A 27,184-nucleotide genomic window follows, 5' to 3' on the forward strand; every position below is an offset into this window, starting at 1 on the left:
ACATCTCTATTATATGCTTTCCTGGCCTGCTTGATTTATGATCTATTTCACAACAGATTTTACAGGGTAATCCGTTTGTTACACCCCGTAAGACATGGTTTTGGTTATCAGCTCAGCAGATGTCATAATTTTTGTTGATTACGTACAGCAGAATGTGATCATTCTTAACTGATTCAATGCTTTTTTTATTTTTAAATAAAAGCAGGTGTGTCAGCAGAGCTGGCTGCCATAGCAAGGACAAAGGCAAACACCAAGGAAGATGAGGAAGAGCCGAAGCGTGCTGACCGTGTCTCCCAATGATGTGAGTACAGCACACATAAGCAGCACATCACCAGATCCGCTCCCAGAGAACAGCACTTAAGCTCACTTTAAGGTGAAGAACCTGAAAGAGAAAAGTGTCTGAATCATAGAACTCGAACTAAGCACAACAGCCTCTGACAAGGCAGACTGCTAAGAGAAATGTCTCTGAAAGGTAAACCATCTCTGTACAGCAGTCTTGGCAGCTTCTGCCTCTCTGCTGTTTTCCAGCTACCTGTAACTCACCCTTATGAATTCTTCAGCTCTCTCTGCCCCCCCACCCCCCCGCCCTTCATGTCTGACCTCTTAAATCCACTCAGGTTCACTTTGCTTTCAGAGCCATACCTACCTCTCTCTGCTGTTCCTCTCTTCTCAGCTTCCCTCTCCTTTCAGCTCTCTCGAATGTTCCTCTCCTCCCAGCTTCCTTCTCCCTCACCTCTCTCAGCTGCTCCTGTACTCTCAGCTTCCTTTTCCCTCCTGCTTTTCCTCCTCCAAGCTTCCTTCTCTCTTTTGCACTCCGAGCCGTTCCTCTCCTCCTAGCTTCCTTCTCCTCTCAGCTCTCTCAGCTGTTTGTCTCCTTTCAGCTTTCCTCTCTCTCAGCTCTCCTAAGTCCCATCTTTTTCACCTCTGCGAGATGAGCAAAGCAGTTGTAGTGGGTGTCTCCTGCTGAGAGAGCTCTGAAATTAGTCAGAGAGAAGAGCAAGGGCGCGCTTCTACTGTCAAACCTCCCCCTCATATTCTATACTATGTACATGTCTGAATCTACCATCTGGGTCAGCACAATTTATTCACACAATGAATTATTCATTCTTTGTCAGATTGGTAAAGAAAACATGGGAGGCAATGCAAAAAAAGTATTGCAGTCAGCCAAAAATTTGAATGTGTTGGGGGGAGAAGCTTTGTCGCCTGAGAAACGCTCTTTGCGGGATTAATAAGGGTGCTCAGGTGGCTTGTGGTCTCGTTTGGGCACAACAGGGGTTAAGGGAAGAGGGAGCGTGGTTATTTGATTGGGTTTAAGTGGAAGAGAAGTGTAGGGCGGCCGGGCAGACACAGCATGATTAAATAAAGTCCTGCTGCTCCACGTAGGCTCGGCTGGATGATGACCTATTATCAATTCAGCTCAGGTCCCTGGGACCGTTCTGTGTCGAGGAGCAACACATGGAACGCTCTCAATTTAAATGTAATTTACAGGAAAAAACCAGGGGGTTAGGTTCCGCAAAAAAATAGGTTTCATCCAACTTTTATCGTGATGCATCAATCCCTGCTTGGTTGCTGCAGATGAACTAATCTGTCTTTCTGTACTTGTGCGCTGCATACGCTTTCCCTGCTGTTGTCCTCAGGCGACTCTGTTCTCTTTTGCAAGATAGATGTATGTTATCGGGGCAGGCGTATGTGGATATATTTCTCTAATTATATGTCTTTCCCTTACTGCATAACTCATACCTCTGTGTACCGCTTCAACCTCTGTTCACCCAGAAGAGCAGCTTGGTAAAAAATACTGTTCTCTCCAATACCGGGAATTGTAAGTGAGAAGCATGAGCTGTCGGGGGGGGGGGGAGGGGGTGAGGAGTATTTGTTCCCTTTTACTTGTTGTCGTTACACCACGACACTCTGCTCTTCCTCTTTTGAAACGTGTGGTCATGCAGTCTCATGTAGTTGCCATAGTAACCGCAACTCCTCACTCATTTTTTTGTTATGATTGGGCGGCCCTTAAAGAATGGGGCTGTCTTGAACAGAGAGCTCAGCCCCCTGTTTAGCCCTGACCTTATGCCCCCGCATCTCTCCTGAGCACCTCACCCCCCTAGAGGGACCTTGGGAGGCACAGAGGAAATGGATTCTGCGTGACCTGAAACCCAGAAATTTGCAATGATATTAACACTGTAGTTAACAATAAGCTTCCCATGCATTTTGCAGCGCACTTAATAATTCTGAGTATCCTCAATACAGTCGGGTCAGTTGTGGGCTTTAATTATTCCGAGATTACAGTGATTATTATTTGTCCCTGAGTGTCATGTTAGGATTCGTTTAGTTGCAGGGTCATGGCTCAGATAATCCCCAGGACTTGTTGGTTGATTACAAGATTCTCTTTCCTTTAGATCGCTCTCTGAAAGCATCCTATTCCGTCTTGATCAGTTTAATACAAGTCCTACGCTGTGGACCTCCAACATACCTCTTTGTCAAGTTAATGTCAATGGAGCTGCATTCCCAGCTGTGGTTTTGAACAGAGCCTGATCCTGTACAAGGTCAGACTTACAGGGCTAGCAAGATAATTACTTTTGTTTTGACACTTTCACTTCCTGCTTTGGGAGATTTATTTTAAGAGAATTTGGCTTACTTAAGTGTTTTCGTCTTTCAAAAATGGCAAGCAACATTGCATAAAGCACTATTGGATTACGGTTGGAAATGTTATTTTTTATTTGCCCAAATCAGCTACAGGCACCCTAAATCAGCCTGTTTCATTTTCTACTGTACTGTCTTGATTGTTGCTGGATAATAATCAATAAATTATGAGTGTAAAAACCCAGTACAAAGAGGATTAAAGCTGTATTTTATTGGTTGATTAGAAGGAGGCCTGGTCATGACATAGCCACAGGTGTAAATTGAACGGTGGACCGCTCCTGAACACAATTAGGTTTGAAGGTTGCATTCATCATTCTGCTGCCTGGGAGTATAAATCAGATAAATGAGATTTCCTGATGAAACAGCCCGTTAAGAAAAAGACGGTGCTGGGAGGCCGGAGAGGTGTCTTCGTTTTATGAATGGGTGGTACCACCTCCTCTGGCTGTAAAACATGGACAAAGCAGTGCATCCACGCACAGTGCCCTGTAATGGAGCAGTAACCTTTTGGGATGAAAGCGCACGCACACACACACACACACACACACACACACACACACACACACGCTCACACACACACACACACACACGCTCACACAAACGCATGCACACACACACACGGGCCAGCCATTGTTCAATCACTGTGCTCTGCAAAGCCCGGGGACAAATGGAGGCTGATTGAAAAGGAGCTGCTTTGGGAAGGGGCACTCCGAGTTGTTTGTTTTCTCAGGTGAGAATAAAGAAGAGTCCTGATTCAAAGGAACTTAATGAGGCTCTGGTCCCTTGTAAAGCCACAGAGCTAGGCCTGCTGTTTGGAGCTCACTGATGAGCAGTAGGTGTGATAAAGTGAGGCTCTATAGTCTATAAGCACCCTCTGTTATTGGTGTGCACTGTAGGTGCCGTGGGTAATGTAGGATCCACAGGACACAAGGGTGTTTTTGGCTCATTAAGCTAGTGTGGCGCACACCCAAAAACTGGTATGTTCTAGCCTGTAATTGTCAATTAGAAAAGACAATCCACACACTCTGTTACTACAAAGATTATTCATGTGTACTCATGCTTAACTATCAACAAACATGAAGAAGGTTTGGGAAATCAGCGTGTGCCTTTTCTTATTTTAACTGACGTGCTTGCTTCAGCCAGAGGGAGCTTATGCATATGCCGAGTGGTCCTTTGGGAGCAACGGCATGCCTGTCCAAGGTTGTCTCATACATTAATATCTTTCGGGGACTGCATTCCAAACTTACTGCACGTTTGACATTTAAATCCTGTTTGCGGAATGTGATTTTTCAGCGGTGACATTAGGTTTAGGTCGGACATTTGACTTTGACTTGACACTAGACTGGCCCTTTTTTGTGCTGCATGTGAGATGGCTTGATCTTGTTTCTGTCAAGCTAAAATAAGGCAGAATTTTAAAGGACAAACGGTGCGTCCTTTCGCAGACAGCAACTGGCACTTCTCCCTAATGGGAAAGCCCTGTGCATGTGTTTGAATTTTTCACAGCAAACACTCTAAGCCTGCTGGGAGACTTTGGATCTGGTTCCAGCAATGGCTCGTGGTCAAGTGTTTACCGTTATTGCTGTGCGAGTTTGAAAGTGAGAAGTGTGGGGAAAATCTCTGCAAAAAACATCATGGCCAATACAGATTGTGAGCGAACATCTCACCCCAGCAGGGGCTTGATCCGTGTTGGAAATGTTTGATGGAAACCTGGCCCTTTCTGACCTCTACGACACGCTCTGCTGAAAATGTCATTACACTGATTGTGAAAATGGCGTAGACTCAGCTGAAGCTGTACTCTGCTGTCCAGAGAGGCATGCGTCCACGAGGCAGCGTTCAGTAGGTCAGCACGGCTCCTCCTGGATGCGATAATCCACTAATGGATTAAGGTATTGCACATTACAGACTTTGTACAGACGAGTGCATTCAAGGAGAACACCAGCAGAACATAATGGTAGGGAAGTAATTTAATATCAGACGTCGGCCATTGGAGAGGAAGCCCTCTGTGCTGTTTCCCAGGATGATGGACATTATCTTGTCAGCGCGTAGACGCTGTGGTGCTCGGCTTCCTCCTCTCCGTGGGGGGACCACTGGCCTGTCTGCGATGAGCAGCTGAACCCATCAGCAAGGGGCATTTCCTCAGGGGGGCAGCCGCTCTGTCTGCGACCCCTCCAGGTCACCCCTCAGGAATATCTGAGAGGGGTTACTCAAGGCACACACTGGCTGTTCCACAAGAAGGCTCTTTGAGGTGCAGTAATCGTGCAGGGCATAAATTATGCTGTGCTTTATAATGGATGAATTGGATATCAAATAAACACTGTATAAATAGTTACCAAATGTTGTTGTTGTTGTTCCATATGTTGGAAAAAAGGTCAAACCAGGGGGATACCAAGATAAAGCAGCATGTACTGAGTGCTTCTGCATCAGTTCATGTTCTACTTATAATTCTCAGGAAGAGTGATGAGCTCTTCCGTATCTTCTGGCTAAATGATTAATATGAGAGCTTCTCTTTCTCCCTGAGTGTTGTATTGCTTTTGTTGCTTTAGGTCTTATTTTTCTGTTGCAGGAGCAATCAGTGACACATGTGAAGCATTGCAGCTGCCAACATACAGCTACATTCTGTGTGCATGTGTGTGAGTGTGTGAGCATTCCTGTGTGTTTGTGGATGTATGTGAGAACGTGGGTATGTGTGCATTCCTATGCGTGTGTGTGTGTGTGTGTGTGTGTGCGCGCGTGTGCGTGTGTGTGTCTGTGTGTCTTCTCTTGCCTGGAGCCTCTGTAATCTCAGCAATCTCCCACATGTTCATACACACTCTCCCACCATTGTGGCTATATTCAGAGTGAGGTCAGGCCGCACATCACACTTGCTCTTTCTCTCTCTCTCTCTCTCTCTGTCTGTTCTTTCCCCTATTCTCTACTGAGTTCTTTGCCTCTCTGTGCTGTTCCCCTGGTTTCTGCTCTACACTCCTCTTTTCTTTGCTGTTCCCTTGGTCTCTGTGCAGCATTCTTCTGCCACCTCTCTTTTTACATACTCACCTTTTTCTCCTTCTCTTTTCCTTACCTGCTCAATGATCAGCTCCTGAGCTGAGTTATTGTTGTAAATAGCAAGCATAAATTTCTGACTGTATGAGTTGGAGTATGAAAGCAGAAAGGTTGAGATGAACCGTATAAGAGTGTTGAGCGTGTACACTGAGATTTGTTGTGTGCTTCTGTCTTGTAAGCAGGGAATGTTCTTCACTGCTTTGTGTGTGACCAAACATCTCTCTGTCTCACCTTGAGCTTTATATGTTACCTTTGAAATGTGGAAAGGCTCTATTAATCATAAATCCTTCAGTGATGAAGGCTGATGTCCTTGTGATTTCTCTTCTGAGCAGCTTCCTACAAAAGGGAAATGCATATATGCGATGAGAGGCATCTTTACTTTCCATTTGAAAAACATTTTTCCTTCTACAGAACTCTCTCTACTGAACATTTCTAAAGGCTGCAGAATTGAGGATGATTTGATTCCCAGGCTTGAAAGGACATATTTTTGCACTCTTTTAATGGGAGTGATGCGGCTGCTGGTCATTATCACCTATTGTGATTATACAATTGACGCAAAATTTGAATAACAAAATTGTGCCTTCAGAGTATACCACATATTATACCTTTTGGTTCCCCAAAACACCTCCAACATCACAGTATGACTGTTGCATGTATGGACATTCATCATTTTATTGTCCACAGGAAAGTCCAAGGCCAGGTGTTCGAATTGGACAGCTACTTAAGGATGTGGACACAGATGATGTGTGAGACAAACAGTCCCTCTTCCCGTTGCACATGTATTTAAGGAATAGTCACTAATTCTGTTTACCTGGCTGGGACAGAGATAAGCCAGTGCCTCAAAATTCTGCTCTATAAGTGATGACACTTATGCTGGGAGCAAGGAATCTTTGTTGCTGTACATTAAGGGAGTCAATCGCTGATTGTAGAGTGCAAATGAGCGTACGTTTTGAATTGTCTTACAAATAGCCTGTTCAGTGTTCATGGCATTTAATAAAATGTAAATTAATTAATTGGAAAGATACAGTGCATAAAAATACATTTTCAGATGATAGAAGCAGAAGAAATTTGCTGTACAATAAGGGTTTTTTATAGTTACATATAGTTTGTACAATTACAAATACTATTACCTATTAATTGTAAACTCCATATAACTATATGTAATTTTGTACTATGCTATTATAAGGAGTAATACATATAATATTGTAACATAAATTCCGTCATTATTGATATTAACAGTGATAGCTGACAATTTATCTTGGCATTTCCAGAACACAGAGTTGTAAACACCTTGTTTGAGTCAGGAGAACACTACAGGCAGTGAGGTTTGCTACAAGCAGAATTGTAAACAGTGCAAACACGTGTCAGGATAAGCAGGTGAGCGCATTGGATACCGCGTTGTTGTTATTCAGGACAAGTTGTTCCTGATTTTTGTCTTGTAACATGCAGTACAGACTGTTTTTCAGTTGTGTTACAGAAGGTCCTGAGCAGATCCCCTGCTGTTTGAATTATGAGTGCGTGAGAAGGCCTGGGGTGCCCTCTAGTGTACAGTGCTGGGATGCTGAGGGTGTTAACCCATTCTTGTCAGGGACTTGGGGTTCATATTGTTAAAAGACCCATGAAGTCACTTCAGAGTTCATAGAAACACAATCTGATTGAAGCTTGAGCCGCCATCACCTCTTAATTGAAACAACCATCAGCTTTTTACTGAAGTGGCCATCAGCTTTCAGTTAATGCTTTGCAAAGTGTGGAGTGGTTTGTGGGGGGCGGCAATGTAGCACAGTGGTAAGGAACAGGGCTCGTAACCGAAAGGTTGTTGGTTTGGTTCCCCATTGGGTCACTGCTACTGTACCCTTGGGTAAGGTATTTTACCCAGATTTGCCTTAGTAAATATCCAGCTGTATAAATATATAACATTTAAAAATTGTAACCTATATGAGTCGCTCCAGATAAGAGTGCCTGCTAAATGCCAGTAATAGAATGTCTTAAATAGCAAAAGTTAGTGTGGTGTTTGGGAGGTTTTGGGTGTTGATGTATTAAGCATTCAAAGGAGCTTCCTCTATACTTTGTTTTGTGTTCACTTAGTAATGTGGTGGAAGGAATGCCATGGGATATTTGTCTCCATTTTTAAAAGGAGTGATTGTGAGTGTGGGCTGCAGGTGATTGGTGCAGACAAGTCCTCTCTGTGTTTTCAACAGTCCCCCTTCCCTCCCTCTCAGGATGGCAAGGATCCCCCGGATGGCTCCCTCAGCGAGTCCTTCACCTCACCTGCCTGCACCCTCGCTGTGGACCTTCGCAGGGGGCGCAGGCGTTTCTCCGGCAACCTGCAGCTGCCCCCGCTGTCATGGAGGCAGGCAGAGAGGGCACGCACCCCCGACGATGATGTCATCCCCCGGCCGACCACACTGCCCTTCATCGTCCCGCCTCGGATAGACATCACACCTGTTGACCCTGAGTGGTGAGTAGGACCGGGCTCACAGCCGATGGTATCAGACATCGTGATATCTCGAGATATCACTGGTGTAGTATTCATAATTAATTTAAGTATGTGTGTTAACTAAGCAGAAAGCTGTTGGTTTTCTGGTACCACATTCAAACAGCTCAGGGAGTGAGCGAATTACTGTACATGGAATTATCAGTGTTTATTACCACATGTGCCACAAATTACTCTATAATCACATGCTGTTTTGTCATAACATGGGGAGGAGTGTGGTAAATGTAACCTATTGGGGTGTCACAAATGACCCAGATTAGATAATGTTATGTACAAAATGGACTGAAAGTAGATGAAAGAATAATTTCATAACAAAAAAAAATACAGGTTCACATCTTATGAAAGATTGATTTCAGAAATGTTACCCGGTGACCTTGCAGGAAGCATCCTTCCTCAAAAGATGGGAGGATGACAAACCTTCTCACTGGGATGTTTATCATCCTTCTTGGTTCACACAAATGAGTCAGATATAGCAGTGATAGCAGCCTCCTCAGTGTTGCAAGTGAGCAGGCCGAGACATACAACCCAACTCTAGTGCTCAGTATTCCCTACCAATACACATGTCTGAGGTGTCTATAGTAGGATTTATTTGTTTTATGGCAATTATTGCTATTGGTTCTTAGGCTGGCTGATAATTTGGCTATGGTATGTGTATTGGGTTATTGTATTGAAAGGAAACATAAAAGAACATTCTCATAATAGGGTATGTATTTCTAGCGATAAAACATGGTTTTAGAAAGACTCACTGTGTGCTTTGAATTTTATATTTTCTAAGTTCCTGAACGATTTGTTTGGCTTCAAACTCTATAGTTGTGTCCTACTAAACAATAAACTGTGATCTCATTCACTCAGTCCCTTTGAGTTACACATATACATTTAAACCTTAGTGGCCAACATCTTTCTTGTGTTTAAGTGTTTGTAGTTCAGCTTCATACTGTCGAAATATAGATACATACAGATCCACATATAGTCATTTATATTCAGTTATGAATAGAAATGTGTATAGAATACATATGCGTTTGATGAACTCAATTACAGTGCGGAGCATTTTTAACAAATTTTTGTTCTACTTGTTACTACATTAACTGCTTAATCAGTTTATCAGCATGTTAGCTAGTGAGCCAAGTGATTGATATATACAGTCATGGCCAAAAACATTGGCACCCCTGCACTTCTTTCAGATAATGCACCACTTCTCCCAGAAAACTGTTGCAATTAAAAATGTTTTGGTATTCACATGTTTATTTCTTTTGTTTGCATTGGAACTACACATATATATATATGTATATATATATATATATACCTATATACCTATATATATATATATAAATATATAGGCAAAACATTTTGAAATGTGTTGTTAAATAAGCAAAGCTCAGTCGCTTTGAAAATATTTTATTTCATTACAGCACTTGCACATATAAATGAACTTTTCTGCATTACAGTAACCAGATGCTCAGCCATTTACTTCCTGTCTGCTACACTGAAATAAATAGAAGTGGAATGCCAATAGAAGTAGTTTTTTGCAGGCATTGTAGAAATCAAAATGTCAATGAGCACACTGTGACGAATGTGTTTTTCTGTGGCTGTGACAGAGTTCCTTAGCTTTTGCTGCAGAACAGACTTCATATTTAGGTTTTCATCACCATTGTGCTCAGAATAACTGTAACAGCATGATACGTTTTGTATGCTTTCTTGATAGATTTTGCCACTTAGGCAAGTTGCTTGACTCTGCACACCCATCCAGCTCTCTTCAGTGATCTGCCATTGATTTAAAGGGTTCTACAAATGCTTTCAATTCACAGTGACTTTTGGGATATCAGAAGCACATCCAATTAAGTGTATTGTTTTGCATACTTCATCTGAGGAAGCAGTAGCAAGAGTTGGGTGGTTGGTGAAGCATTCCTTTTGGTTGGGACAGCCCTTAGAATGGTGATGTTTTATCGTCTGGCTTCCAAAACAAGGGGAAGTCTAGAGAGGATATAACTGATCTTGATCCTTGATCCTCGAACCCGATCCATTATTTAATCTTTAATAAATCCTCACTGAATGGGTCCCACAAAAGGAGTGACTGCCAAGTCAAAGTTTCTGTGGTACTCTGTCTAATGGACACCCATCCATGTTGTTCCTCTACAGGTATAAAGCTGTTATTTTCACATAAACGTCTTGTTTGAGAGGCCACTTTTCAGTTGTAAATTGGCCTGGTCTCAAAGTAAACCTGCTTGTCCTGTAGGGTATTTGTGCCATGGTTAGCTATGTTTTGTGTGAGCATGTTTCTTTCGGGTGTTCAGTCAGTACACAAGGGATTCAGGGCCCAGTTTTTCTTCATGGTCTGATACACGCTACTGTCAACTGATCCAGGTCTGACACAAAAGCTCTGTGGAGTTGGAGGCAAGGTCAGTTGATGGAGTCATGTCAATCTATATTTAATAACCATTATGAGATGCACTGACAACACAAGTGATTAGTGAGAGAAAAGTCTCAGTGGGTTAAGTGTGATTGAAGTGTAAAAATGAGCACCAACAGCAAGCTCCTGCTGGCAGAGGCATACAGCTATAAACTACTATCACTTTTGGATCCACTCTGGTTCAGCAACAAAAGGGGATATATCTTTTTCCATGAACAATAAAGACCTTTTCACACCGCCTTCATATTTTTCTTATTAAAAAAATTCAATTTGCATCCATGCTTGGGAAATTGGATTGCACATTCCTGGCTTTGATCGCTGAACCTTACATGGAAAAGTTCAGCTTTGAAAGCCTTATCTGTGTGTACAGATGGTGGTTTTGACTGTGTGTCGCAGCCGAAGGGCTGATATGTGTCAGAAAGAACAGGGCCAAAACAAAGAGCCCTCGTCATTTCCTCCCCCCAGCCACACGGTTTTGCCTTGAGGAGCTCAGTGAGAAGGAAGGTTTTATGCTGTCAGTGTTCTCTTGCCCTCAATTAGCCTGTGAAGATGCCTGAGGTTGTGTCGTAGTATTATTTTTATTTTATTATTTATTAGTATTATACATTTTTTCCTGGGCTGATAAAAGTGGTCCCACCTCTTCATGTGCCTTAAACCCATGCAGACACAAGGAGAACATGCAAACTCTGAAAACACAGAGCTGTAAATACAAATGGATATTATGGTTAGATTTATTGTCAGCTCTTGTATTGAATTATTGGTCAACTCCAGGTAAAGAATACCCAGTATCCTGTAGTGAATACAGTTTGTTTATGGCAGCCATGAATCAGAAAATCCTGCTGTTTGAAGAATCAGCCAGAAGATGGAGACATTACAGCAGAATGAGCTATGATGTGTGTGACTTGAATGTTGGACCTGAATAAGCTTCTTTACTTTGCATATGGGCAAGGTCATGGCTGTAGGCATTTAATCTTTGATCATTTTTAATTTTTTTTCCATGTGTGACTATGAAGACCTCTTTCATAGTATTGGAAAAAGGGAAGGAGTATCTTAATATTCATGCTAGCATATTTAAATAAGCCATGCAGTCTTGACATACCTGAATAGTGACTGAATGTCCATTATAATACTAACATCCTCCTCAACAGAATAAGAACTGGGTTTGACAGGATGTGTGTTTAGCCTATGCTCAACCATGCCAATTAACTAAATACAGTATACTGCAGAGTGCCACATTCATCAATTGCACAAACATTAATCAAGGCTAATTGGCTGATATTCAGACCTGCTCAACTGAATGGCATACCGTTTTACTGTGCTCTGCCTCTGCTGGGTTTGCGTTGCAAACTCATTTTGTAGAGAGCCACAGTGTTATCTTTTTCTGAAAAAGGCACAGCAGTCTGTTTACTGGGGTGTGAAATGACCCCCCTCTCCCCAAGCTGAAGAGCACTCCTCTAGGCCATTTCCTACCAGTGTGATGTTCAAGCACACCATTCAAATACCTGTTCACATACCTCAGTCTCTTACACAAGCTCCTAATGTTTAATTTGTTGATGAGCTATTTATAGGCATTGAATGTCATATGTTTAATTTGCCTTTGCTTTCTCTCTCTCTCTCAAAATCTATATTTGAGGAAACAAGAGGCTGGGAGGCAGCTATTTTTGGAAGACAATTATTTTCATGCCAACAGGAACAGCGTTACATTAAATTGAAGCTGTGTCGAGCATTGATTTTGATTTGTATTCCCACGTCAATTCCTGGCAGGCAAGCTTTGGGGGAGCCGTGGAGTGTAATTGCACTCGGATGTAGATGACGGGTTTTTCAGTGGATTTCATTTGGAATGAGGCTTTTTCTGGGCCTTGTTGAACAGCGTCGTCGCTCGAGCGGAGGGCGGCTGGGACTCCCGGCGTGGTGAGGATGAGGAGACAGCAGAGGCCCTCTTGTCATTGTAGAAATGCTGTTACGCACAACGGGAGAATGTGCTTCATTGGAGCTCTTTGTCACGTAATCTTCTAGGTTGAGTTGTCTTTGCGGTTTGAGTCTAGGTTAGGTCAAGGTCCTGTTGATTAGACTTTGTACATTTGACTCTATGAATAAGCTGCAAAGTGATAAAATTTCGAAAGATCTTTAATTCTGAATGAGAAGTGGTTCGTTTGTTATTTTACCAATCTGTAAGTAAATGTATTAGCTTAATAGACCATATACAATGTAAGTTAAAATATGATATTGTGTATTGTTGCAGGTATGTGTCTGTGCAAGCATTGTCATCACTGTAAAGATCAAGGCTGCAGTTTTATAGTAACTGCAATGACACACTCCGTAGTTGAAAAGCAAGTAAGAACAGGCTTTTAAAGTTTTCTCCTGAGAAATAATGTGTAAGTAATGTCGCTTCTGGAAATAGTAGTGACTCTCAACTTCAGAATAAGGAAGTGCATAATAACGGATGGTTGTCAGCTGGCGAGAAGCTAATTGTCTATTTGTCTTTCCGTAAAGAGTTGAGAGGATCTGGATCAAACTGTGTGTGTAAATGCGTGGAATCAGGTTATTCTAATCACCTATCACCAATGTGATAAGGCCAAGGTACAGTCAGTTTTGGATTGAGCCACACCTCTTCCTGCAGTTACAATACCACACCTACTAGCTTGTAGGCATGAATGTTCATTATGGTGGGTGGATTGTGGTGCTAACTGTCGATGCAGCTTCCCCCTCAATGTTTCCTTTCAGCATTAAAACACATTAGGTACTTGTGCTGCGCACTAGCTACCAGCCACCAATAATTTGTCTGGCCAGTGAACTATAACATTGAGTCATTTTGACTTGTGTCACTATAGGTAAACTATATTATTGACAACTTGGATACCTGTAGCTAGCCACTGTACCTTGCAGTAGCTAGCTGTAATCCATAGTTTAGCAATGATGAAAGAAGCTATGCAGCCAGCCATATTTGCAAACAAAATGATAAAATAACTGGCTATATAGGATGGGACACTTTCCTTGTGCTGATTGCCTCAATGAAAAGTATACAGAGGTCTATGTACATATTGGTCTATATTGTTTGTCAGAAGTATGTTTTAGTAGGAAAAATTGTTACACCTAGACCACACATTCTGCCTTTTTTTCAGTTGACTGTAAAATTATTGATATCCTTATATTATCTTAGTGCATCAAAGATAATCTAAGGATAAGTGCATCAATGTGAAATATGTGCCTTAAAAATGTTTGTGGCTGTTTGGTGAAAACATTTTGCATTTAGAAAGTAAAGATAATACAGGAAAGATCATGTTACAACATGCCCCAGAGAGATTTTAGGCTTGAATTACAGTATTCCATAGTTAAAAGCCAGTGCTACTTCCTCAGGACCTTTAATTGGGTCTGAAGTATCTTTTCAAGACCTCCATAACAGGCATCACTCACTGAGATGGTTGCGTGCACTTGCTGACTAATGTAACAGAGACCATCCCAGGCACAAGGCTCCATGTGGGGATTTTAGCTGTCTTTCAGTGTGGATCTTCTGTTGAAGGGTTCTGCATGGCTATGATGGGCTGCTTCTCCTGGTGGCAGACTGCCCTTTAGGGGAAGTGCCAGCTGTCCTGCTATGTGGGAAAGGGTGGAGAAAAGGCAAGTGCATCCAAAAGTGATCATCTCATAATAGAGGCACCACATAATCATTAATGCAGGTATATGTCCGACAAATGTCTGATAAAGTAAGGAACCTGTCTACAATGTTAGTATATTCTATAATCAGTGTTATTCCAAACCTGCAGCTTTATATGATAAGCATAAAGCAGTGAGCAGTGAATCAACAAAGTTTTTTTCGTTATGGAATTAGTGTCTATTTGTCTAAGCTCTTGGAAAATGTTTGAACTGAGACTTGTCATCAGAGAGGGATTATCTCTCTTAAGTGCACTTTCCTGGCTGCATTCCTCTACATTTCAAATATGAATGCACATACACACTCAAAAATACAGCCTGAAACAGTACTCAGACTTTCTTTTATGAATGGATAAGTTGGAGATGAAGCCATTCTCAAGAAAAGGACATCTTCCCCCATTCTACTCATTCATCTGTGAGAGGTTGACTTTATGTAAGGCCTTCCATTATGTAAGCCATTCTCAAGGCTTGGTCACAAAATACAGACGTAACTCCACGCAGCAAAAGAAGGTCAAACAAGCATGGAATACAAATCAAATAAACCAATGTCTTCAAAGTTCAATGCTGTATTCACACCTTGCATGAGAACATCTGCTGAGCAAACCAAACAGATAAACAGGGAAATTGGAAAGCTGAGTGTGAAATGGCTGCATGGAAGAGAGTTGCAGCCCACCCAGCATATTTTAACACCTAAAAAATGCTACCAGAGTTAAAGTAGAAGGGGCTTCCCATGAAGGAACATACAGAATCTGAAGATCGATACATTATCGTTTTATCCTTGAAGTCTCATGTGTTTCCAGACCCTCAGCATTGGGATTGTGCCTGCAGTCTTGACCTTTGTTCAAACTGAAGCCAAATCCACACCACTAACTACATACTAATCACCAACCTCTGATGGCTGAATCCCCTCTGGATTAGACCGCAGGAGACAAGCAGACCGGTTTTGGTAATCAGCTGTAGAATGTTTCTCGAGCCAAACGGCTGGAGGATTGGTGCCTCCCGTCCTCGGTAATTGGGTGTGAAATGTGCTGTCGGACAACGCGTCGCAGGTCTGGTATCACCCGGTCCCGGCTCTCATCGGTCTAATCTGTGCCCTGAGGAGTCAGAAGCTGTCAAGGTCACTGTGAGAAGCCGTCGCTGGTGATGCTGCGAAGCTGGCAGCGCTCTCTTTTCCTTTCGTCCTTGTCACCATGGTGAGAATCCCAGTGAAGATTAGCGCAATCTGGCCCTGCTCGAGAAATAATTGTCTACGTGACTGCAGCTGTGCTGGACGCTGTCAAGAGTAATTGACCCATTGTGTTCTGCCAATAGCTTGGCTTGTGAAATCCTGTTCCTACTCTGTGCTGGAGTGGGGGGGGTTGCTTTTTTTGTTCTGCAAATGATGCAACACTGCCTCTGTCACAGTTTGTTTTACTGCAATTTATATTAGCAATTTAAATTTAGTTGTCATTTAATAAAGAAACATACCATCTTTTTAAAATCAAAAGGTGTGGAAGGACATATCAAAGTGCTGTGTCCTCTGTTTGGTGGCTTATGTTCAAATGGATTTTTTGTAATTGTATTTTTGAAATGAACAGTGGCAGTGATCACACCCTGAGTTGAATTGAGAAGGAAAAAAGAATTAGGTTAACATGATTTATTGTCATGACTTTGAAAGATATATTTCTCATTACTTAGGCTTCTGTTGCTTTTTTTAAAATGCCATTTGACATCTCTCTACACATGCTCTGAATCTGTCTTTTCTGGTGTGTTTATTAGCTGCGCGAGCCTGGGGTAAGATTGCTTGGGTCCCTCCTGATAGTTTTAATCTGTGACTTGAATTGCGGCAAGCTGCAAAAGGTCACAAGTCATCAGAATTCAGCAGCAGTTCCACAGTCACCCAGAGACCTGACAACCCATTTCTGACTGTCGTCAAAAAGACAAGCAGCCAATCAGCTGGCAGGGGGGAGGAGCCTTCAGCCACTGTGTGAATGTGCAGACTTCAGAAATGTTTATTCTCAATGAATACTTGTGTGTGCCTTTGCTAGCTGCTGAGGGGCTGTGTGTTTAGTCTCTGTTCTCCTTGTGGAAGGTGACCCATTAGCAGGTACTCGTCTCCTCTGTGAGGAAAAGGGACCTCTGTACCCCTTGTTCTGCCTGAAGAGAGAAACTGGATGAGGGACGCGTTGATCTCAGACCCTGATGAATATTTCATAAGGGAGGTTCCAGGAGCTGAATGGATTCAGTGAGAGCCGGTGTGTACTTTACAGACGTACCATACCCACCAGGAGGCTTCTGACAGAGGAAGAGAGAGAGAAACAGGGAGGGAGAGAGAGGCACATGAGCAGTTTCTCTGAGGAGGTGTAACCATGCTCTGACACAGCTTTGCCTCGCAGCGTCTGATTACGAGGAGGACTGTGCCGAAAAGCTTAAATGCTCAGCCGTGAAAGTCTGGAGCTCTGAGGAGAGGGGAAGAGCAGACGAGCAGCGCTTCGGACCGCGACGCCCTCCGCCGAGCTCGGCCGCCGTGCCCCAGCGCACTTCGCCGTGCATGGCATAGCCTCTGGCTCCAGAGTGGTACGAAGCGCGCCCGCGTCTCTCCCTCGCCAGCATGTCCGGAAGGGAGCCCTCCTCCAACGAGCTGACCGCCCCGGAGCCGGACGCCTGCATCCGGACCTTTAAGGAGCACATGCACCTGGAGCTGGAGCCCCCCAAGCTGGGCGGCTCGGGGAAGCGGACCACCTCCCCGAAGCTGTCACCCCGCAGCTCCCCGCGGCTCTTCAGGAAGCTGATGGTGAACAAGGGCATCCGTCAGCGGCGGCGCTTCACGGTCGCTCACACCTGGTAAGGCTGACCCGGCTGCTTGTAGCTTGTAGCGCATGGTACGATTCAAGGTCTCTCACACCAGGTGCGACTGACTGGCCGTGTACGGTCATGCGGGTGTCTGCTCAGGCAATGACAGGGAATGGAGTGGCAGCATTAAGATAGGAGTCCCTTGTAGCATACAGGGAGAGTAACAGAGGTTAATATGATGCGCGTGCAGCAGGTAGCTCTGCACAGGATGTTGATGTTAACACCGTTCTTTTGGTTCCATGCTATACGATCATGTGCTGAAATATGACGCTCAGATCGGTGCTCTGTGCCAGCTGGGTCACCTTATATTTACTGCCTTGTAATTTACAGCTTTATCTGAGGAGACCTTGGAGGAGGTAAAGTGGCAAACTGCTAATGCGAGGGCACTTCACAAATGAAGCTTCTGAGAAAAATATGCTCTTATAATCTTGAGGCTTTTCAGCACACTCAGATTCTTAACATGATCTTGAAGAAGGCTTTTCTGTCTCTGTTTGCTGTTGACTCACTGTGACACAGTCCCATCTCAGGTTTTGCTTAGCGATCAGCATTTTTTTTTTTTTTTTACTGAGCTCTGGCAGTTGTCTCCTGGTGATAAATATCAGCGTATTTTTGGAGCCGTATCAGCTGAGATGCTGGGTAGGGTTTTAGAAATATGAACCAGCTCTTTCTTTCTTTATTATGTCTTTCCCCTGTCTTCGTGTTCTGTATGTGAATCTGGTTGTTTTGGTATCTGCCTGGGTCCTAGTCCGCTTCTCTTGGCTCCTCTCCTTAAGGGCATTCAGCTTTATCTGTACCACAATGACACGCTACAGCTGCTGCTAAGACAAAATAGAAATGTTCCTCTCCCCTTCTTTTTAAAAATCACAATAGCATATCACAACATTGTGGCTTCAGCTGAAAGACCCTCATGGTGATGGATGGCTCTTGTTTTTTGTCATATGTTTTTCACTAGGAGCAGAGCTGTTAATAGTTCATAAAATTTCAACATACACAGCATTCAAATTTTTGGAAAAAGCAATTTACCATTTTTCATGTCCATCGGCAATTACTTTTGTCATGGAAGCAGTTTTAACAGATGCTGCTGTTGTTTCATAACAGAAGACGCTTTACTGAAATGTTCATGACATTTCAAATCTTATTAAGAACTGACAACATGTGAAATGTGAACATTTTTCATGGTGTCAGTGCATGGTTATTGTTTTCTTCTGTGATGTAACAATGGAAGTGTATATGAGGAGGGTTCTGTCTTTACATTAGTATAGATGTGTGTGTGTTTGTGTGTGTCTCTGTGTGTATGTATGCCTGTGTATGTGTTTGTGTGTGTATGTAGTATTTTTTTTGTATGTATGTACATACGTGTGCATTTGTATCTGTGTGTTGCCGGCATTGACACAGGCTTGGGTGCGGTACACAAATATGTGCAGGGCAGGTGGAGAGATAAGGGTTTAGTGGTTAGCTGGCTGGAGCCGAAGCTCTTATACTGGGATATGAAGCAATTTCACCTTCAGTCGGTCCTCGCAGATAGTGCCGCCTCTGTGTGGCTCATATACTGTAGGGGCGAAATGGCACTGGAGCAACAGTAAATACGAGGGAGCCTGCATCTCCCTTTGCTTCTCAAAGCAGGAAAAATTAATGTTCAGTCATGCTGGTTCTGAGAAACTCCACAGACGCACAGCGACGGAATCGGATCTGGAGTCTTGACAGATTATATCCTTTATTTCCAGATATCAGATTGATTTAGTTTGTATAGCCACACATAATTGAATGTCAAGGCGCAGTCTGTCTTTTCACAGCTTTGTGAATTAGGTTATTCTCCTTCTGCATAATTGCTCAGGGAAAAGTGTTAATACTCCCTCTTCCAGCTCTCAGCAATCCTTAGACACATTTTATTATTCCTTGATCATCACACACACTTGTTAAGTGTCAGTACACATTATAAGGCTGTGTGATGCTCTTGTCACTCAGAGAAGTCCCCAGTGAATCTAGAAATTATTCCACTGGCAGAAGAAAACAATGCAATTGCATTCAACAGCCTCTCTTGTTTAGAAATGGCAAACTGGCATATGGTGTCATGGTTCTCTTTCTTGTCTGCTGTGGATGTCCCTGTTCTTGCAGCACACACAAATTTGCAAGATTATTGAACCACTATAGTAGCCCCAGTTTTTCAGAAGGGCTCTGATCACCGCTGCCATTCATTACCATACTGCAATGTATTCCAGTAACCCCGGGGATAAGCGAATATTTTCCCTGGTTTGGTAGGAAGGGGTTTGCATTCAGAGACCAGACGTTAGTTAAACTCCGTCCCGTTGATCTAGAAGCATCAGGCAGTGTCAGAGGGAGCTTTTGACCGGCTTTTGCCCATCATGTCTCACTGGCTGGCTAATTTAGCAGTATCTGCGGGTGGGTGGGCCTCTTGCTCGGCATCCTAGCCGAAGGACTCCCACCAACCACCGTCACAGCATTAACTATGAATGGCGCTACCCGGGCCCTGACGGCACCCTAATATAACACGGCAAAAACAGGGGGTGGAGCAAGTGGTGCGTGAAAGCACTGAAGGATATTGGGCAGCAGAGTGGAAGGCATCTCTAAATAAAACCTCTAAAAGGTTTTCTCTACACCCCCGTGTCCAGTGAGGGAAGTGGTGAAGACCACAGTGGGGCAGAGGACTAAAATCAGCCATACCATTTGTTAGGGACTGAAGATTATTAAGCTGGCACCATTCACATTTACTTGTCGAGGTCTGTTGGTAGAAGGCTCTTATGTAGAAAGCAAAGTGAAGTAGGTCCCTAGATTCCTCCAGGTTGGCTTTCTCTTCATGCAGTGTCAGTAAATTACCCATATTATATTTCATCACAATAGTCTCTGATTTGCACTGTAGGTAGGTGTACTCTCATTTTCTCAATGTCCATGATTAAAGGAGCTCTGAATGGCTGGGGCCTTACAACTCTCACGAGGTGGTATTTACAAAATAATCCTGCTTGGATTTCAGTTTTTTTTCTTGAATAAGCACAGAACGCCTACACGTCCTTGAGCTAAATCTTTGGTCCCTGGCCGAACGTGCTCTGAGAAAGAGGGGCGTTTGTTTCCACTGCGTTCTGTGGGAGACAGCGCAGTGCAAACATTAACATAATCCTGGCAAACATCAGAAAAATGTCATTGTTTATTTCTTTCTTTTTTTTTAAAAAAAAGGACCTTTTGTTTTTTGTTCAAACTATCTTGAATCATTATCTCAGTCTGTCCCAAGCATTGGAGCAGAAAATGCCCTTTTTTAATATTTATAATCAGCAGAGGTTGGGTTCACACAACTGTGAACAGAGTGAAGGGCTGGAGCTGACAACCTGACAGAGGAGCGTGCAAACAGGCTGGAGCACAAATGACCGAAACGGTCCTCTAAGACGTGGGACCGTTAGAAACACTAGGAAAGCACCCTGTCATCCGCTCTGTAACTGTGCCGTGCGGCTGGGCGGCTCTGTCAGCAGCGGCCTTGTTTATCTGCTTATGCGTTACAGATCTGAGCGTGTCACCTCTCGTTTCTCCTCATCTGCTCAGCCTCCAGTGAGCTCAGCGGTCATCGGCCCTGCGTCGTGTTATTCAGTGGGCCAGAATGAGAGGACTTTCCAGCGGACGAGGATAGGGGCCAGTGTATGACGTTCCCAGGAAAAAGCCCGCGGGCGATGTGCTTGTGACAGCAGTGACTCCTGATGAGGGGGTAACTCTCTGACAAGCTCCTCAGAGTGGAAACAATGCAAAGTGAATGTATTTTATTCAATATCTTTTTGTCCTCCCAGGGTGCAGGGTTACCACTTCACATTAGTGTGTGCTCTGTGTGTGCATGTTACTGCGCAGTGCACGCAGCATGTGCACGCATAAATGTGCACCCTTGTTGTTTTATGTAAAAAAAGAAAAAAAAAAACAACCCTCTTAATTTTTGTTGGTTTTTTAAATGTAAAGATACATGTGGAAGTTAGACATTGAAACTCTTACTTTGGCTTGGCCAACTTAGAGTACACAGTGCATGCACTGTAGTTTGGAGAGGCTTGGCCTCCCTCCCTGGCCCCTGATCAGGGATAGTCATTAGAGGACTCTGAGGTTAATCATTGAAATTAATCAGAGCCCTTTGGAAACACTGTAAACAGTTCATTACTGCCACCCTGCAGAGATCATTTCAATGGTTTACCCTCTGCCCTCTAAATTATTGTGCTGCTTGTACGTTTCAGCCATAAAAATGAGTTTTGTACAGATATCCATGACAGTTTATGCTAAGACGAAATAAATATACTTGACTAAATAAATTGCAGGGAACAGTTAGCTGTGTGTATGTGTGTGTGTGTGTGTGTGTTGTTGCTTACATGCATTCATTATTTTGATAAATGACAAGACTAAATCCATGGTCTGTTAGCTTAATAAAGTGTATCAGGAGTTTGACAGAATCTGCTTTGTTTCCACTAATGCCGTAACAACTTACCATCTCTGTATGATTGTGGCTGAGCACAATCCACACTTCTGTTTATCTTGCCCTTGGTTCTTGCACAGATCTTACCTCAGGCTAATGATCGTTTTGATTGCTAGAAAAGCTCTTTGGTTTGGTGGGCCCTTATCTCTTCTTAATACAATCCTGTCTCATTCGATATGAGTAAACAAAGGCTCAATTCAACGGCCCCAGTCCGTAGGGTCTGCAGACTTGCCAACTGCCAATTTTCCCTGGGTTTTAAAAACAATATACAAACACATTCGGCTTGTCACCATGTGGCTTTTCTCACTCTTTCACCCAGCTTGGTTTAATTCTGTCACAATGCTTGCTGAGTGCTTTACCCTACTAGGACAAAAATCCATTAGTAGTCATGCACCAGCTAACACATCCGCCCCAAAATCACATACTAGTATGCAGCTGTCAAAATGAGTCATTGTATGTGGTCTTTGTTTCAGGAGCTGTGGCAGATGTGAATAATCCAATGCGCTGACAGGAAGGGTATAATTATGGATTTTAGTTAACCAAAACCTTATATTGGCTACTGTCATGGCAGTTACATGACATAGAGTGGAAAGTATAATAATCCACAGTAAAACATATGTAAGTAAATATTTAAGATGAAAGAAAACCTTATGAATATAGTGAGCTACCAATTTCCATTGAAATAGTAATATTTTTTCCTTGAAATGTCTTGAAGGCATGATATAAACAAATAAACAATAAACAAATTTATGTCTTTCAAATGAATAAGGTTGGTAGTGCTTTATATACAAATTTACAACATAATGGGGTATGTGCATTAAAGTTTATCTTGATACTTGAACCTGGCAAATTGTTTTTTGCGATGGATGAAAGTGTACAGAAGATGGTTTTCTCGTCATTTTGGTATTTCCTGTCAAAACTGGTGATGCAGATCATAATGCCACTTTTTCTAATTTGCATGCTTCAAAGTGATGCCTCAAAGGGCACAGTTAAAATCTGACAGCTGGCCATGTCTGGTCTGAAGCACGTGGAGAGTGGAAGACGATTGATTGTCTAGCAGAAATATGAATGACTTGACCGTTATTGACTGTAAATTCTCAAGGTAAGTGGTCATTTGAAGTTATGCTACATGAAAACAACTATGAGTTACGTAAACGATGATAGTATTACGGTGTTCTTCGGAGATAATGGGTAGCGTATGTGCTGTAATGGAAGATGAACACAGATGCTGATTTTTCATGGAGCAATACATTCTGGTGTTATGGTATCACTGTTCAGTTTGGTGCAGTGGTGTTACTGGTGTTACATCATTTTAGTTAGAAAACATAGAAAGCAAGCATAGAAAGCTCACGTGTACTTCTGGGCTTCCTGCACGGAGATTCAGAACGAGACTCGACAGATGAAATGTCATCTCTTCTGTATTGCAGCCAATAGGTGGCTGTCAGCATTTTTCCAAAGCACCACTCTTCTTTTGGGTGGAAACTTGTAAATTATTTCAACCAAGTGTACCATGAGGCAGAAAGAATCCTGAATATAATAAACAGAAAATATTACATTGAGGCCATGTCAACTCTACACAGAAAAACAAATTTATTTCAGAGAAGACCTCCTGTGGACACTTCTCTCCCCCCCCCCGTCTGGTTCCCCATGAAAATGATCTCAGTCTATGTGCCACAGTCTCCTCCATCTCTGCTGCTATCGGGAACCTTATCCAACTGAATATGCAGTTACTTGGCAATCTTCTTGCTGTAGAACCTTACTGGATTTTATCATTTTCATACTCATTATCACTGGATGAAATACTCTGGGCTTTTTGTTTCTGCAGTAGTGTTCTGTCTACTATTGGACCTGGGAATTTTTTCATGCATTGCTCAGTTTTTAAAGTGAAGGGCAATAGGGCAATAATTACTTTGGTGGCTAGTGTTTTTGGAAACTGAGCCAACTACATGAATGAATAGAACATATTTAAATGACTTTAGTAACCTGTTTATTTTCAGGGCCTGCTCCTTGATAAATTGTAGTTTTCCCAACTCTCAAAAACAACTCCAGTGCAATATTACTGAAATATGCTGGTACTTTTTAAAATGACGTTTTACTTATTTGTATGGATGTTCTGCACTAAAGCAGTCAGTGTGAATACATAGAAGGGGGAAAGCTTAAATGAATGCAATAATGCTTTAATTGATATTCTTAGTTCATGTTGGTTTCACCACAGATTAATAAATCTAGAGCTCCAAATATGTGCATATCCATAACTGTAAATATGTAAAAAAAAAAAAAAAAATGTAATTTACAAAAGTTAAGTGACTGGACTAAGGGTTCCTGCGGATTCTCATTTAAATAGTGATGACTTGTGACGGTTATTGGGTGTTTTGGATCACTTTGCATATCACATGCAAATTTACATGAAAGAAAGAGAGCTATTTTGGATACATAGACTTAGTAATTGGTGCTTTCCTGTTTTCTGCTAATAACAGGAAGAATGGAAGCAGTTTTAGCTCCCTAATCTCTGTGGAAAATTGTATTTGTTCATGAAAATGTGACAGTTTCTATCTCGGTATCTGTATGACTACTTTAAAATGTGCAGATGTAAAGGTTTGGGATTCCTCAAAGCAAACTCTGAAGTAAGCTCATCGGTCTTTACCAGATCTCATTCCCCATATGCAAATGTGCCTTTTGTGGTGATGATTATCTATGGCCTTCCCCACAGGGATCATTAGCATGCTAGTAAGAATAATTCTCTGACCTGCTTAATTCTACCAGCATCCGGGTCATAGAGACACTGCTGAGGAGGCTCTGAGGAGATTGAGGACAGCAGCTGGTCCGCGCTGACATGTTGCAGCAGTGTCATCTGTCCTATTTTGAGGGATGTGGTGTTTCACTGCAGTTTTACCTTCATGTGCCTCCAATACTCCAGTAAATTACAGATGTGTTTATGGGTGATAGAATAAGATATAAAGTTCCAATCTTATAGGTACCTGAAAAGCAGTTAAGTGATGTAATATGCTGCCATAAACGTACCTGTACAGCCTTTAATTCTGGGTTTTAATTGTACCTTCACTAAGGTGTGTATAGCGGCTGCTTTTTCACTGTGGTCCCAGGTAAACAAACAAAAAAAAGACTGAAAGCAAAATTGCAGCAAGAGGCTGAAGCCAGACAAGATCACAAACAGTGGTATCTGGTGTCCTCCTTCCTCAATGAAAATACTACTTCTGTCTTGAGATACCTTTGTAAATGGGGGGAATTATTTCCATTAAGGATGGAACATTGTTGTCTGGCAGAGACTCGGGGTACATTGATGACATCATCAAGAAGTATCTATTACGGTTTCTTTTTAAAGCCTCACAGATTTGTATTCCTGCTGTTTTTCTCAAGGTGAAGTAATGTGTGATGATTGTACTATAGACATGATTGTACTACAGTTGTGTATGGATGGTGTATTGCCTCATCTCTGGAGTAGAAGGTGTGATTTTCATCTGCCAGAATACACTGCAACCATTAACGAGATGGATACTTAGAATTTAAGCCAGAGTCAAAGCTGAATGTGAATATTTTATATTAATTCTGCAGTTGTGAAACAAGCATAATTATACCCCTAATTGAATTCTGTCCACACGTTCGAACATGAATTGCTGTGACATTCTCTTTTTAAATTTGAAGCGCTGTGTAGTCACAGATGGAAGCCGTGCTGAGGACTGTAATTACAATGCCGAATGAGACTGCTAGAATCTTTGTGCTTGTGAAATATGGAATAGCTGGGAAATGTAATTGATTTGTGGGCAAGCTCATACGGAATGTTCAGACCTTTGCCTGTCTGCTATTTAAGCCAACCTAAAAAAAACATGGTCTAGCATATTTCCTGGTATTTTTATTATTTTGACCCTCCTTAAAACTGCATGAATGTCCCATACCCTTTCCAGATTTTCAGTGTTTTCGTGGTTGTGCTCACTGAAAGTTAGCCATATGTATGGCTGTATAACCTATGGTAAAATGCAGTGTCTTTATCTGCATGTTGCTGAATACCATACACTGTCTCAGCTCAAGATTCAGTACACTGATCTATGTTATAAATACAAGCCATGTCTATATGATAAGATCAGCAATGTTTAATAAGCTTTTATCATACAGTACCATTCACTGTGTGATGAATGATACACAAAATATTTTCAAAGCTTTCTCATTCTTGGGGTTATTCAGACCCGTGTGGTTCAAAACACAGTGGCTCTTTTTTTTCATGAGCTAACTGATAGCCACTGTCGAATTCTTGTCTCAGATGAGCTGATTGCTATCTTTCAGGAGACATTCCAAAAGGACAGGTAAATGTTCTGTGGTATTATGATAATTTTCAATAGAATACTGGTGTATTTTTATGCATTCCTGTAAGGTGGTCTTGTTAAAGGCTGGTATCCATGTAAATGGGAAACAGTTGCTATGGTGCTAAGCTGATGGCACAACATCATCATCTCCTGCTGGCTTATCATATGAGGTTTCTCTTAGGGGATATCTGCATCAGGATTCTGTATCAGTGGGGAATTAACTATCCCCATGGTTCTTTAAATAGCAAGGCAGAAAACAGTGGTTTTGCCTCAGGATGAGGGGGGATATGTTATTGACTGTTACAGAGTGATTCTACACCCTTCTATGTGCCAGCCATACCCTTTCTTTGAGTTGTACAGGAGATTAACATTTCACACTTTATGTCTCAGTGTTATAGTAGTGAACGGTGCATTTGATCACAACTTAAAGCCTTAAAGCCCCTGTGAACTAGCTTGTGGAAAAAAAACTGGGCAAAACAAAGCACTTGAGGTGCTTGTAGGAGCATGTTTACAGTAGCTGTAAATCATGAATGCCCTGACTGTCATTCTCAATCAGTCAGTTATGTCACTTGCAATCATGCTCAGCTAACTGGATTTCATTATCTGTAGTGTTCTGAGCATCAGCCAGTTTCAGCCTTGATGAGCAGCTGTCTGCATTTTGATCTTGTGGATTTGCATGGAAAAAAGAAGACTGTGTATTGTACGCAGTGTCAAGTCATCACTCACGTAAACACATAATCAAGACCTACAGCAGGCAAGCGGCCTGTGCTTGTCTTCAGAATTTTCCGGATGGAAAAAAAAGACTGAATAGACAACTCCCAGCAGATGGCTGCCCTCTAGCCTTTCTGGTGATTGGTGTCTTCTGTCTGTGATGGTGGTTTCAAAGGAAGAGGAGTGGTCAGCAGAGAGGGGAGAGGCAGTGACAGACGCCCACCTTCGCCCAGCTTTTCTGGTAGGTTTGGCTTAAAAAAGTGACTTCCTAATACCACCCAGGATGCACTCAGTTACAGAAGGCATTGATGCCACATGCTCTGACCGACTGCTATGAATTCAGCTCTTTGTCTCTCCTGTCATGAGCTCTGCACATGGCTTCCGAGGGCCAGGGCAGGGGGCGAGTTCGGAATGGAAGATGTGGCTTGATGGGGACTGTGAATTAGCGTGGCATGACTTGGCATCGCCTCGTCCTGTTATACATTGCGGCGAAGTCATTCAAGGTTTGCTTCGCACAGCACACAGGGACATGCACAGAAACAAAGCGATGAAACAGAGGGCCATGAAACTCACTGAAGCAACCTTCAGCTTTGCATAACAGTGCTGCTGAATTTATATGTGCACTTTCAGTTTGACTTTGTAGCCTG

The 27,184-nt window shown here is 42.5% G+C and overlaps 1 protein-coding gene across 2 annotated transcripts in view; it reads left to right on the forward strand.

Annotated features, from left to right (window-relative positions):
* The first annotated feature begins 217 nt into the window (after positions 1–217).
* pde4ba (phosphodiesterase 4B, cAMP-specific a) overlaps positions 218–27,184 on the forward strand; it is a 103,050-nt gene continuing 76,083 nt past the window's right edge. Inside the window, exons 1-2 of one of the 2 annotated variants that reach the window (XM_036522276.1) lie at positions 218–301; positions 7,893–8,131. In XM_036522276.1, the coding sequence (XP_036378169.1) occupies positions 260–301; positions 7,893–8,131 (281 nt within the window). In that variant the 5' untranslated portion in view covers positions 218–259. Of the gene's footprint in view, positions 302–7,892; positions 8,132–16,592; positions 17,049–27,184 lie in introns of those variants that run through there. The other variant, XM_036522277.1, reaches the window with a different exon arrangement.

This window comes from Megalops cyprinoides, chromosome 2 (assembly GCF_013368585.1).
Source record: "Megalops cyprinoides isolate fMegCyp1 chromosome 2, fMegCyp1.pri, whole genome shotgun sequence".
In the NCBI taxonomy this organism is placed as follows: Eukaryota; Metazoa; Chordata; class Actinopteri; order Elopiformes; family Megalopidae; genus Megalops; species Megalops cyprinoides.